General features: G+C 41.1%; 1 protein-coding gene across 1 annotated transcript in view; it reads right to left on the bottom strand.

Moving 5' to 3' along the window:
* Nucleotides 1–10,175: 10,175 nt before the first annotated feature.
* LPCAT2 (lysophosphatidylcholine acyltransferase 2) overlaps nt 10,176–12,643 on the bottom strand; it is a 49,204-nt gene continuing 46,736 nt past the window's right edge. Inside the window, exon 14 of the mRNA XM_073307585.1 lies at nt 10,176–11,909. Within this exon, the coding sequence (XP_073163686.1) occupies nt 11,668–11,909 (242 nt within the window). The 3' untranslated portion in view covers nt 10,176–11,667. The remainder of the gene's footprint in view (nt 11,910–12,643) is intronic.

The following is a 12,643-nucleotide window of genomic DNA, read 5'->3' on the forward strand; positions in this document are numbered from 1 at the left end:
TACATTATGTATGTATTTCTAAGGTGTTCATCGTTGTAACATGGTATTTGGGCACCAAAAATACCTGCTGCTCAGTACTACAAGGAGCTGAGCCTTCTGGGGGCAATTCAGGAAAGCACTTAAGCATGTGCTTATCTTTGAGCACATGACTCAATTTAAGTCAATGGGCCTAGTCCTATGCTTACAATTAAACACATGCTTAACCACAATTAAACACACGCTTAAGTGTTTTATTTGATCTATGCCATAGTGTTCAGCACCTTGGAGGATCGAACTGTTACCATCTGTTAAACTGGATTTGCTGTTATGATCTTATGTTTGTAGGCAGTTTCTGTTTCATATATGGCCTGGAACATGCTATGCTTCTTTTCTAAATTGATAATGTCATTCACTAGGTTTTAAATTTTCTAACCAATATCTTTATCTGTAGTTAGTTCCACAGCAAATAACATGTTTCTTCATGGTAAAGTTAAATGCTTCCCCTTTGATGTTGTGTGAAGTCTCCTCTTAGGTATCACATAACAATAATTGATTCTGGAGGATAAAAGAGTTCGCAGTTTCTCTGACACAGGATGGGGAGGGAGTGAGTACATCTTGATCATCCCATGGTCAGAAGTGCATTGGCAGGAAAATGCCTCAGCTAGTGAGGAGCAGTTCAAGGAAATAGTTTCAGAGACATGGAGGAGAACACTGCCTGGAACGGAACCAGAACTGGTTCTGGAATGGGAGGTGTATCTCAGACCTTTATGGAATGGAGAAGGGGCATGTGGGCAGTGATTTTTGAGGTTGGTAGGGTATTTGTTGCTTTTTAAAATATCCCAGTTTGTTAAATTTAATTTGGGCCAGGCAGTGAGGAAAGGCTCGTGTTAGATATGGATAAGATTTTTGTGATTTTTAAAGTCATGTTAAAGGTGTGTCTAGAATTTGGGATGGGCGCCTTTACACATAGGTATAAAATAAGATTAAAGCTGCTATCCAACCTCTGCCTAGACAAGCAGATCTGAGGCCTCCTCTGGGGCTTACATGAAATGTCAACTTATAGGGCCCTTCAGAGAATGGATGGCTTTATTTTTTCTCCCCTAGGTTGCCACTTTCTGTACCAGCTGCAGTTTCCAGGTAGATTTAAGTTGTAGGCCCATGTAGAGTACATTGTACAGTCTAGTTTGAGGAGACAAAGACATAGATTATAGTAGCAAAGTCTGCTTCTGAAAGAAATGTCCACACTCCCCTGGAGAGATGGAGCTGTGCGGGGGGAAGCGTTCCTAGAAACTGCTGCCATATAATCAATCAACAGCAGCTGGGAATCCCATACCATCCCCAGATAGTGAACTCTAGCAACAAATGGCAGGAGCAGATGTCCTCCTCAGTGTGTCTTCCATTTACAACTGCCAGCCAACCAGCATCACCTCAGACTCATCTGCATGGAGCTTCGGCCAGCTAACTCTAGCCTCTATTCTTGTCCATGTCTTGGTCTCACCTGTACTTTGGGTATGACATTCAACAATCTGTATCCAATGAGGTACGTGTCAGTAGCATAGTAAAAGCATCTCACCCATTGCTTCCTTATCTCACGCATTGTTTCCTTGTGCTCCCTGTCCATCTGTCTGAAGCCACCATCTACCTGTTGTCTTATACTTGGATTGTAAGCTGTGTGGGGCAGGGGCTATCTGCCTGTTATGTGTTTGGTCACTGTCTTGCACAATGGGGTCCTGGCATATGACTGGGGCTCTGAGGTGCTACTGCAATACAACTAATAAAGATAATAAATAATGATCCCAATGGCCTGATACAGTGGTTCTCAACTAGGGGTACATTTACCCCTAGGGGTACATCAATTCATCTAGATATTTGCCTAGTCATACAACAGGCTACATAAAAAGCACTAGCAAAGTAAGTACAAATTAAAATTTCATACAGACTGTGACTTTATACTATATACTGAAATGTAAGTATAATATTGATATTCCAATTGATGTATTTTATACATCAATATATACATATATAATACATATATATACAATATATACATATATAATTATATGGTAAAAATGAGAGATTAAGCAATTTTCCAGTAATAGGGTGCTGTGACACTTTTTGTAAGCAAGTAGTTTTTAAGTGAAGTGAAACTTGGGAGTATGCAAGACAAAATAGACTCCTGCAAGGGGTACAGTAGTCGGGAAAGGTTTGAGAGCCACTGGCCTGATACATGCAAGAGAGGAGCAAAGATGGAGACTAGTAGGACTCCGTCTGTGTGCTGACCTTTTGCTGGCCGGTTTTGGAGATAGGATGCAAGAATAGATGGCCCACTTATCTCATATGATACAGTCATGTTTGTGCACACACTGTGTTAGGGTGCATTTTGGCTGGCTTAATTTCTTAAATATATTTTAACAATACTGTACAAACCAGTAGCTTTTCCCAAGAAGCTGACACGCTTTGTAAGGAGAGAATGTGTTGTCCAGTTTACAGCAACAGCCCTTTCCCAGGTACCGTGGCATACACTTCCACAAGACGTGCTTGTCACCATGCTGTGGGAGAGATGTGTGCGTAAGAAATGAACCCACTAGGAATAAACACAGTTTTCCCCCCTCATCAATATTTGATCTGCTGTTTGTTTATCCACCCAAACTGGGACTAATGCATGCCAAGTTCTGCCTGTTGTTTGTTTTCCGGTTGATATGTTTCTCTTGGCAGGCTCTTCTGTGATATGGGCAGGACACTATTAACAAACTTAGAAAACAATGACTTAGAGGCTGAGTCTTTGATGAAAGGTTGATGGATTCTGTATGGGAAAATAGTGAGGAGACCTGGGGAGGAAAGTCAGAAGGGTTTGACTGACATGAAATTATCTGAGTTCTCAAACCCCACCCCAGGTTGAGAAATGAACTAACATAAGACTGATTTCATTCTGACTCCCCATTAGAAAGTCCACCACTGACTTCAATGAAAATCAGATTGGACTCTATGTGCATGCGATACATTCCTTAGACACTTGCCTGCCAGAGTACAGAGCCTACATGAACTGTGCAGAGACTCTAAGATCCGTTGCTTTTGGGGTGCAATATCTCACAGTGGACAGGATCAGTCTCTGATGAACTGTAAATGCCTACCAGTGGCAAGCAAAGCCGAGACAGTTGCAGGTGGGAAGGGCAGGCATTTAAAAAGAGAAACATCGATACTCAAAGTAGTGTATAAGGCAAAACCATGCACCCTCTTGGGCTAAACAATCTAATCTATATGATCTGCTCTCTCCTTGCACATTGTGGTTTTGATCTCATGCCAAACTTACCCACGTTTAGAGGGATCAAAGTTTGATTATTTCATCGAGTTTCAGAGAGACAGTGTGGTCTAGCGGGTAGGACACTGAACCAGGAGTTAGGAGACCTGGATTTTAATTCCAGCTCTTCCAATAACCTGGAGTGTGACCTCAGGCAAATACTTTGCCTCTCTGTGCCTCTGTTTCACTTCTCTCCCTTTGCCTTCTTTGTAAACTCTTCAGGACAGGGAGAGTTTCTCACTGTGTGTTTGTACAATGCCAGTCCAATGGCTTTTCAGTCTCAGGTGGGGTTTCTAGGTCCTGCTGTAATACAATTAACAGCATTAATTAAAACTGTATCATGTTAATAGTTTGATTTCACTTCAGCTCCATGCCCTGATCATTCCCTTCACAGGTTCATGACTGGAAGGTCCTTTTAGGGTCAAAAGTTAATCTTTCCATTTAGAAATGGTCCACATCGTGGGAAAGTTTAAGGATCCCTTTCCTACTTTCAAAGTGGAAAAGGCACAGATGGAAAAAAACTAAGCCTGACACTTACTTCAAAGGGGATTCTAGGATTGGGTTGGGTTTGAGTTAGAACTAGTCCAAACCTATGTTCAGGTTGTATGGATGTAAGTCCTAAGCATCGCTCTACCCATTGCTATTTATATGTATTAAACATATTCATTTTCCTTTCTCATATATTTTCTGTTACAAAGGATTTAGTGACCAGGTTGTCAAAGAAATTTAATTCAAGAAACTCTTTCAAGACTGCTATGCTTTCGTTCAAAGAGAAATGTGCATATCCTCACCACTTAGGCTATTTCTCCTTTGAATAGCTGCTCTATTTCATGGCTAGTTATCTCCAGTTTCAAAAAGGCTTCCTGCATTGAAGAAAACAGCTGCCCTAAAAGCTGTCAGCAGTGCTGAGTGATTCCTTTTAGTCTCCTACACTTTTTCCTGTTCACTTTCTTTTTTACACTTTAAGCAAACATTCTGAATGTTCCTAAAAATCTTTGATATCGGGAAGTATGAGCAGAAACGCAGTCTTACGCCACTTGGCCTTATCTTTGTCTGCAAGGCTGTTTACCTTTGGAAAGGAAATTGTTCTTCTTGAACAATTATAGTCTCAAAGCCCTTGCTGTAATCAGGTCTTTCTAATTTATATCACTTTGCTTGTAGCATATTGTCCAATGCTTAGGAAACATTCGGAGCAGTAATGTCCAGACACAACAGGGAAAGTTGTGGGGATTTTGTTTTTTAAAGAAAGCACATTTAAAAACAAAACAAAACTGAACTGATCTAGTATTAAATATTTGGGGCTCTTTTGTGCCACTAGAACAGAGCTAACAGTAGTAATCTCCATGGCTTAAACCAATATCTAATTAAGGGTATGTCTACATTGCACAGTTACCCTGGGCTTTTACCCGAGTTTTAGGCTTAACCTCGCTCCAGTGCACTCACAAAAACCTCTGACCCAAGGTTTGGAGATGCTTTAAGCCTAGGATAGCTGATCCAAGTGCTGTAGGTTAAATCAGAGCTTGAGTTTTGGCTGAAACCTGGTGACTTTGCAGTGAGGATATAGGCCAAATTACCTGAATGCTGATAGTCCCCCAATGCCTTCCCACAGTTCCCTGCAAAGGACAGACACAATTGATACAATTGACTGGGAAGGAATGCTAGGGTTCAGCACAAAGAACCCTGGGATATGCCTCCAAACTCACGCCGGTGAGTCTAGAAACAGTGAGGACACACTAATGGGGGTATGGCTTTGTTTACACCCTGGCTAGGCTAGATACCCAGACAGGAGTGCGAATAACGTGGATTAACTGTGCAATGCAGACACAGCCTTAGGGTATGTCTCCACTGCACCAGGGAGGTGTGATTCCCAGCGCAGACAGACTCGTGTTAGCTCAGCCTGAGTTCCCATGCTAAAAATAGCAGCTGAGGAGCCCCCCTTGAGTCAAGCTCACCCAGCCCCCTGTGTTTGAGCTCAGGTAGCTGGCCCAAGCTGCTGCCCATGTTGCAATCTCTACATTGCTGTGTTTAGCGCAGTAGCTTGAGTGGACCTAGTGTGAGCCTGTCTACCCACGTGGGGAATCACACCTCCCAGCTGCAGTGGAGACATGCTCTGAGACCAAGCTGAGACCGAAGCGAAGGGCAGATTATTTCACATTCGTCTGCTGACAGGTTCTGACTCCTTCCTCTGAAGCATCTGGTATTAGCCACTGTCCAAGACAGGACATTAGACTAGATGGACCTTGGATCTGATCCAGTCTGGCAATTCCTAACAGTAAGACATTGTTGTGTCATACCAGGAACAGACACACAAATCCTTCCCTACTCCCCCTTCATCACCTACCCCCCACCCTAGAGCAGGTCGTAACAGGCTGCTGGCCTATACGAGGATTACCAACTGCTTTAATGCAAGTCTTCTGGACATCTACTGTGTGTTTCTTGAAGCTCCAGGTCCTGTGTCCATGTGATTGTGAAAATCCCAGATCTCTTTAAAAATAATTAAGTTTCTAACCTCTTGATTGCAAAGAATCTAGAAACTGTGGGCACTAAAGGCATCAAGACAAAGACCCCAAACTAATGTCATGAGATGGGCTTAAAAATGAAAAGACGTTGAGTGGCGTGATACATGCTGTTTGAATCCTTGGGCTTTGAAATACTCCTCTCCCAGCAACATTCCCACACCAGCTCAGACTCTTCCCATTCTCCACCATTCCTCTCTTCCCTCCCCGCCAAAGTGCCCTGGGACGGGGAGTTGTACACCTACAAGCCAGTTTACTTTTGCGCATAGCGCACCGGCTGAGCAACCCTCAGTAAGTTGCTTGTCTGGATGACCAGTTAGTGCATGGGAAGCTGGGATGATCAAAACCCAGTGAGACAAACCTATTGACCCCACTTTATGTAAGCATCCTTATTCAGGAAGGCTGCTTAAGTATGTGTTTAAGAGCTTTCCTGAATCAGGGCCGTTAAGTGAACAGTTAACAGAAGATTTGGGATTTAAATAATTTCATTTTCATTTTAGTTCTGTAATTTTTGCATCCTTAAAGGACAAATATCACCTGCCTAGCAATGGATAATAACTGTTATGGATAAAAATGGTAATTACAGGGATTTGTTATATGAACATTAGCCTTCATGACGCCTCTGAAATAATAATAAAATCGTCACATAGTCTTTTCTTCTGAAGCTGAGAAATAGCCTTCCTTGTACTGTAAGGGTTGCAGGATTGGGTCTGATGATGATCAGGGCTAACGATGGCTCAAAACTTGTGTAAATACTAAAATGCCCAGTCCTTGTACATAAAATTCCAGGACTGGAATGAATAGAGCTGCCTTAACAGGATAACATACTCAAGCTCTGGTTACACAGTAGAGTGACATGATGATCTACATATGTTTGTTCAGATTAGAACAAAATAAAAAAAAAAAACAACCCTAAAACCTTTAAAAGATAAACCCCTCATTTTAACCTGATTTTACATTTCAAATAGGGGGCAGAGAGAACCATTATACAGATACTCTAATATTCATTTGATTATTTGGCTATCTGAACATTTCAGCCTTAATGGAACAATGAGTTGAGATTTTCAAGTTATTTGAATATAGACTTAATGAACTGAAAGTAACAGTCTGAAAAATTAAGATAATAGGTATTTGGGGGTTTATCTACCTTGAACCTTTGTTAAAAAACCCTAATGCCCACATGAAGTAGTTTTTTAAGCATAAAAATCCCGTGTATCACCTAAATCTTATCAATCATGTTGCAGTGATTATGAAAGATTTAAAGCTAAATGGATGACATTATAAATCAAAATATCCGTGCTATTCACTCATTGTATTGATTCTCTGTTTTGTGATACTTTATGATTAGTCCTATCAATAATCATTTGCCAGTGCAATTTTTTCATGCTCTGCATTATCATCAGACTAAGGCCCCAAATCAACAAAACACATGGTTGATGGCAATGGGATTAAATACATGCTTAAGCACTTTGCTGAATTGGGGCCCTAAATGAGCCTTCAATGCTTTCTCCATTGTGACGCTGAATGTACCATGTCTTGAACTTTATCTGCATACTGTATTTGTATCAGATTAATTTTTTTGTTAGCATTTTGGCTTTATGAAATGTCAGAATCTGTCTTGAACTAATGAAATGGCCAAATTTCAACCAAGCTAAGAACATAGCTACTAAGCCTATGTTTACCTTCCACCTCTCTATGTATAGTAACTGTGTCTCTGCTCTCTTAAGAGCTACTGACAAACTTCACCTCATTGTTAATCAATCTAATAAATGTTATTTCATTGGAAAGGGTACTCTTAACTCCTGGGATTTAAAATTAATTAATTGTCATTAAAACCTGATACATCCTCTGATTACATGTGACTTCATCTTGTATGCTTGCCTGCACAGTTATGAATGCCAATTCCCACCAAGCCCTAGGATTTTAATTTTGAATCTGTTACGAATTTTCATTTTTACAGTCAAAGGCTGAACTAGTGGGTTTGGGGTTTTTGGAGGGGAGGGGAGAGGTATGTGTGGATTGAATGTGTGTTGGGGAAAAAGGGTTAGTTCCTATAAGGGCAAAAACTCCACAGTGAAAACAAAACAAAGCACAACCTTGGAAATAGCTCAAGGCAGAAGGCAATAGTGAATCAGGACCTGGTTTCACATCTGTGATGGATGCTAGGCAGCTGGCTATAGAGAAACTATTAGATCTAACAGTTGCTTTTCTGCTAGTCATCAATGTATTACTGACCTCACTGATCCTGTCCAGTTCTTTCTGGTAGGGTTCTATCAGAGGTGTTGGGGAATTTCTCATCAGTTAGAAGCCCTCTTGTATGGACTCCTATGCAGGTCAGTTTAATCACCATTGTTGTTAACTATCTCTGTGAAGAAGCCTGGTTAAGGCATGCTGGCATTCTTTCATCTCTGTTTCCATCTAAGCTGGCTTGACATCATCATGTTGCTTAGCTGACAAGAGCACAGTGGACGCCTGACAACTGGATGAATCACTCCCCATAAGAAGGTATTACTGGTAGAGCAGAGTAAACTGGATGACCTGGCCTGCCTTGTGATGGCCCTGGCTATTGAGTCACTTCACCCCCAAAAAAGTGAATCAGGTTCAAAATAATGTACCTTTTACCACAAGATGAGTGTCTTATGTACCAGGGGTCCACTGCTGTTGAATTCTTACACTTACCCTACGGTAAAATATAAAATGTACCATCCTTCAATGCTAAATTGAGAACCGTTTCCTTTATTTTAGCATGGCCTTTTAAAACTTTGCTTTCAGAGTCAGTTCCCCTCTGCCACTTAGATAGACATAGTGCCTGGTTTCTTCAAACTGCTTTTAGTTGGTCTTTTAAAAGCACCCAGAAGCCCTGAGGATGCCTAGAAATTAATTTATTCTCTTCTTGCACACCAACCAGATGTGCATCTATTGAGTTAGTGTCTCTCGTGCTCAGTTGATTCTCTCCAGTGGATGGTGGAACCATTGCTACATTCTGCAACCATTTGTGGCATTTTCCATTTCATGTATTGGGCTATATACCTTTTGAGCTGTGGTAGCCTCCCATTGTGTAACCCAATTGTTTCTATGCACTACAGTGTGGTGTTTCACTTATTGCATCCTACCCCCCTAAATACAAGGTGTGTGTATAAGCAACTCTTGCCATATAAAGGTCTGGAGAAAAAACTGTTTTGTCTATCCATTAACACTCCCTCTCTTACTTTAGTTACCTGGAACAAAAGTATCCTCCTTCTGTCCTGACACAAACCACGAACAACACTTCCAGTCTCCTCTGATGTGTGTGTAAGGCAAAATGCTCTTTGCTAAGAAATTCATATCCATTTTGCCTCTAAGGGCTTGTTTAAATGAACACTGACTGCATTTGCAAGCTAAGGGATGAATCTACCCTGCACTAACCTCCTGAGCAGCAAGTGCCCCTGTGGATGCATGTTAAAATCTCCCTAGAGCACACTGGTTTAAAACAGCAATACTTCAAAGTGCACTAGGGAACTTTTAGAGTACACCAGCAGGGTCCACACAGACACCCAGAGTGCAGCATGCTAGTACAAGGTAGGTTCACACCCAGTAAGCGTCTGTTTATACCAGCCCTCAGCGAATGGGGTACTGTATAGCCATGGCAAAGAGTGGTAGAGAGGTGGCCCCAGCCAATAACAAAGTTTAAGCTGGATCACACACACATCGATAACAAATTTTTGAATACTGGTAGTTCCTAACTTTGTGGGCATATCTGTTTGCTTAGCAGGAGGCGGCAACAAAAATATCCCGTCAGTTGGCTGAACAGGCAAGCCAAAAATCTGTCACAGGCTGGGATCTGTAAGTACACTTTCAAACACAGCTTCTGAAAGTGAGGGATCAACTGACTACATGTAGGAAGGTGTCTCAGAAATCATGATGGTTAGATCCTTCCACTGGTATATGCTATTGTGGGGTCAGAGCGCACATTCCTAGAGTTCAACTTACACTCAGACATAATTTCTATTTATGAATTATGGTTTGAATCACCGATTCCTTTTACTTGCCTATGATGTGTCCTCATTTACAGTCTGTGGACAGACAAGCATCTCAGAGTCTCCACAAAAGGGATGACTGCAAAATTCTTTTTCCTTTGTGTCCGGTTCCTTTGTGCCAATGTTCCCTTTTACTAGGCGAGTCAGCAGGGAGAATTCTCTGCCATTGTCTCTCCAAGAAAGTGGCAACCATATGGTACTTCTCTAGCCTTGCAGTAAATGACAGCACCATTGTTCTCATGGCTAAGAATGTAACTTCAACTTACCTTGTACCTTACACCATACGAAGACATTGCCAGGGACGACTTGCTGGAAAACCCAGCAGCCCATGTAGCCAGTGTGTCTTTCCTCCAATACTCTCACACATTCTTTAAAAATAGGTATTTATTTAAAGCATCCGGAACATGAGAACGCCACAATATGACAGAAGAGCACACATGAAAGCTAAAACATGTAAATATACCTGGATACAGTGAAATCATTGATTGATCAAAGGTCAGAAGCCACTATTGCACCTGGACCTTAAATAGCAGAACTAGGTCTCTTGCTGATGCTATACAATACATTCCAGGCTTTTGAGGTAATGTTCCTGAGCCTCTTGGCCATCTTTCAGCAGGTATTCTCTAATTGAAACTAACCTGCCACTTCTCCCTTTGATGAATAGGGTATTTTATGCAAGTAACTCCTAGGACTGTTGAAAGCTAAGAATATAAATCCCTTACAGGTTAATGGGAGGAAAAGATGATGGAGCAACATTTCAAAGCTCTGGTCCTAAATTGCACGGTAGGGGACTGAGGCACAGAATACTGTCATCAACAGGAATCTTTCCACTGACACCAAGTGGCCTTTGGAGCACGCTCTCAGGGTGTGATAGGTGCAGATATGGTTTCTGAAAGCGGATTTTACAGTAGATTTTAACTATTAGATCTATAGCTTGACAATTACCTTGTAATTGTCCAGAACAAGGTCATGATCACTTGATGACTGTTAGATCGAAATTTTCCTCTAGTTTTCATTTGGCATTAAATTAGTAAAAACTGTGTTTGTTTATATGCAGCCCCCTCCCCCCCCACAATTAGTGTTCTAACCATTGAGGCCCTGTTTTCTGTGTTTTCCTATTCAAATAATGATCTGCTATCTTTGAACTCCAATTCATTTTTACTGTTACAAATACAACCCATTCCATCTTCAGTAGGCCTTTGTCCAAAGATGTTGCTATTAACATCAGTGAATCAACATGGCTTTACTGAGAAATTTTGACTGTGGCTGACAACAGATTAAGGAAAGCCTCAAGACAGCCACACACTCACTAAAATACCAACTTCCTAACATTTGTTCTCCTATGAATTCTAAATTTTCTATACTTTTGAAATTTCAGAAATGAAGAAGGGTGCCCGTAGACTAAAGAAAACAAAGTCTGACATTTAAATGTCCTATAGCGAGAAAGAGCAGCAAATCTTCTCCTCAGCCCCTATCGGGAGATTACTTTTCCTCAGTGGCTACCCTAACAATGTCTGCTACCTTGTAAACACCTTGCTTGGAAGAGAGTAATCAATATTCACAGTCCTGTGAGACCAACACCAAGAGAGGCTATGGTATTCATTTAACTTAGATTCAGAATGTATTGTGCAATCTACCTGAGAGGGGGCATTTTTACTTTCAACACCGAATGGAATACATTAATAGAACACAATAAATTATTTATCTCCCCCTCCCCCCATTTTGAGACACAGAGAAATACGAAAAAAGTAAAAAAAAAATTCTTAATCTTAACTTTTATCAATATTCAACAAGCACATTTGATATAAAACAGTGAAATCTGCACAGTGTAAATGCAAAATCATCAGGCTGTTTATACTTAGTCATCCTTTTTGTCTGAAGTACTTGAGAGGTCTTCTTCATTGCCGTCAGGACAAACTTTATTTCTTGCGATTGGGGTCTTTTCTGAGACTGATGTCTTACTCTGTGAGAATGTGTCTCCTGGTGTCTGATAATCATCTTCTTCGTCTGATGTCTGTAGCTGGCACCTCTGTAGATCCAGGTATGTGGTAAATAACTTGGCATATTCTGGATGCTTGAATGCAAAGTCCTTAAACTCATCTGAAATTAAAGACAGGTGTTTTTTTACCGTGTTGAGCAGCAACGATGCAAAATATTCTACCGCACAGTAACAGCATGACAGCAAAGAAAATTATAGTGACTGCCACACAGACCAGTATCCCTTCACTGACAGCGACCAGGACAAGATGCTTCAGAGGAAGGGGCAACAGATTCCAGGGTGGGAAGTTTTGGAATTACTATTTATATTGTAGCGGTTTTATAGTTAGTCTTATTAAAACTTCCAGAAACTGAAATGCCAACTGAATGGTGACCTGAAAAAAGTTAATTTTACACCTGTCAAAACTCTTGTAACAAGTGAGGATATTGTGGACTATTTCATTATAAATAATGGTTCATAGCGGCTATGAAGCATAAGAGGTAACTATCGGTCTCAATGGTGGAATTCACTAGTGTGGGAGACAGATTTCACAGCATAAATCCCAGACTTTGGAATTGTCTAATACAGGGGCTTAGAACGACCACAAGTCTCATTGCCTTAAAAGGGATGTGCAAAGCTCACGGCTTCAGCATAGCTTTCTGTCAGCCATAATAAAACCCGCAATGAAGGAAGAAGAGAGAGGGGGGGCAGATGGGTAGGCAGAAAATCTAACCAATTGTTGTGATTGTGTCAGCAGAAGTATGGAAGAAGTTAATCCATTGGCTGCTTGTGGGAATCTCTTGTAAGGCACTCATGGTGATGGAGGTGGCATATAAAAACCAGAAGAAATGATGTT

Source organism: Lepidochelys kempii, chromosome 12 (assembly GCF_965140265.1).
Source record: "Lepidochelys kempii isolate rLepKem1 chromosome 12, rLepKem1.hap2, whole genome shotgun sequence".
NCBI classification, from domain to species: Eukaryota; Metazoa; Chordata; order Testudines; family Cheloniidae; genus Lepidochelys; species Lepidochelys kempii.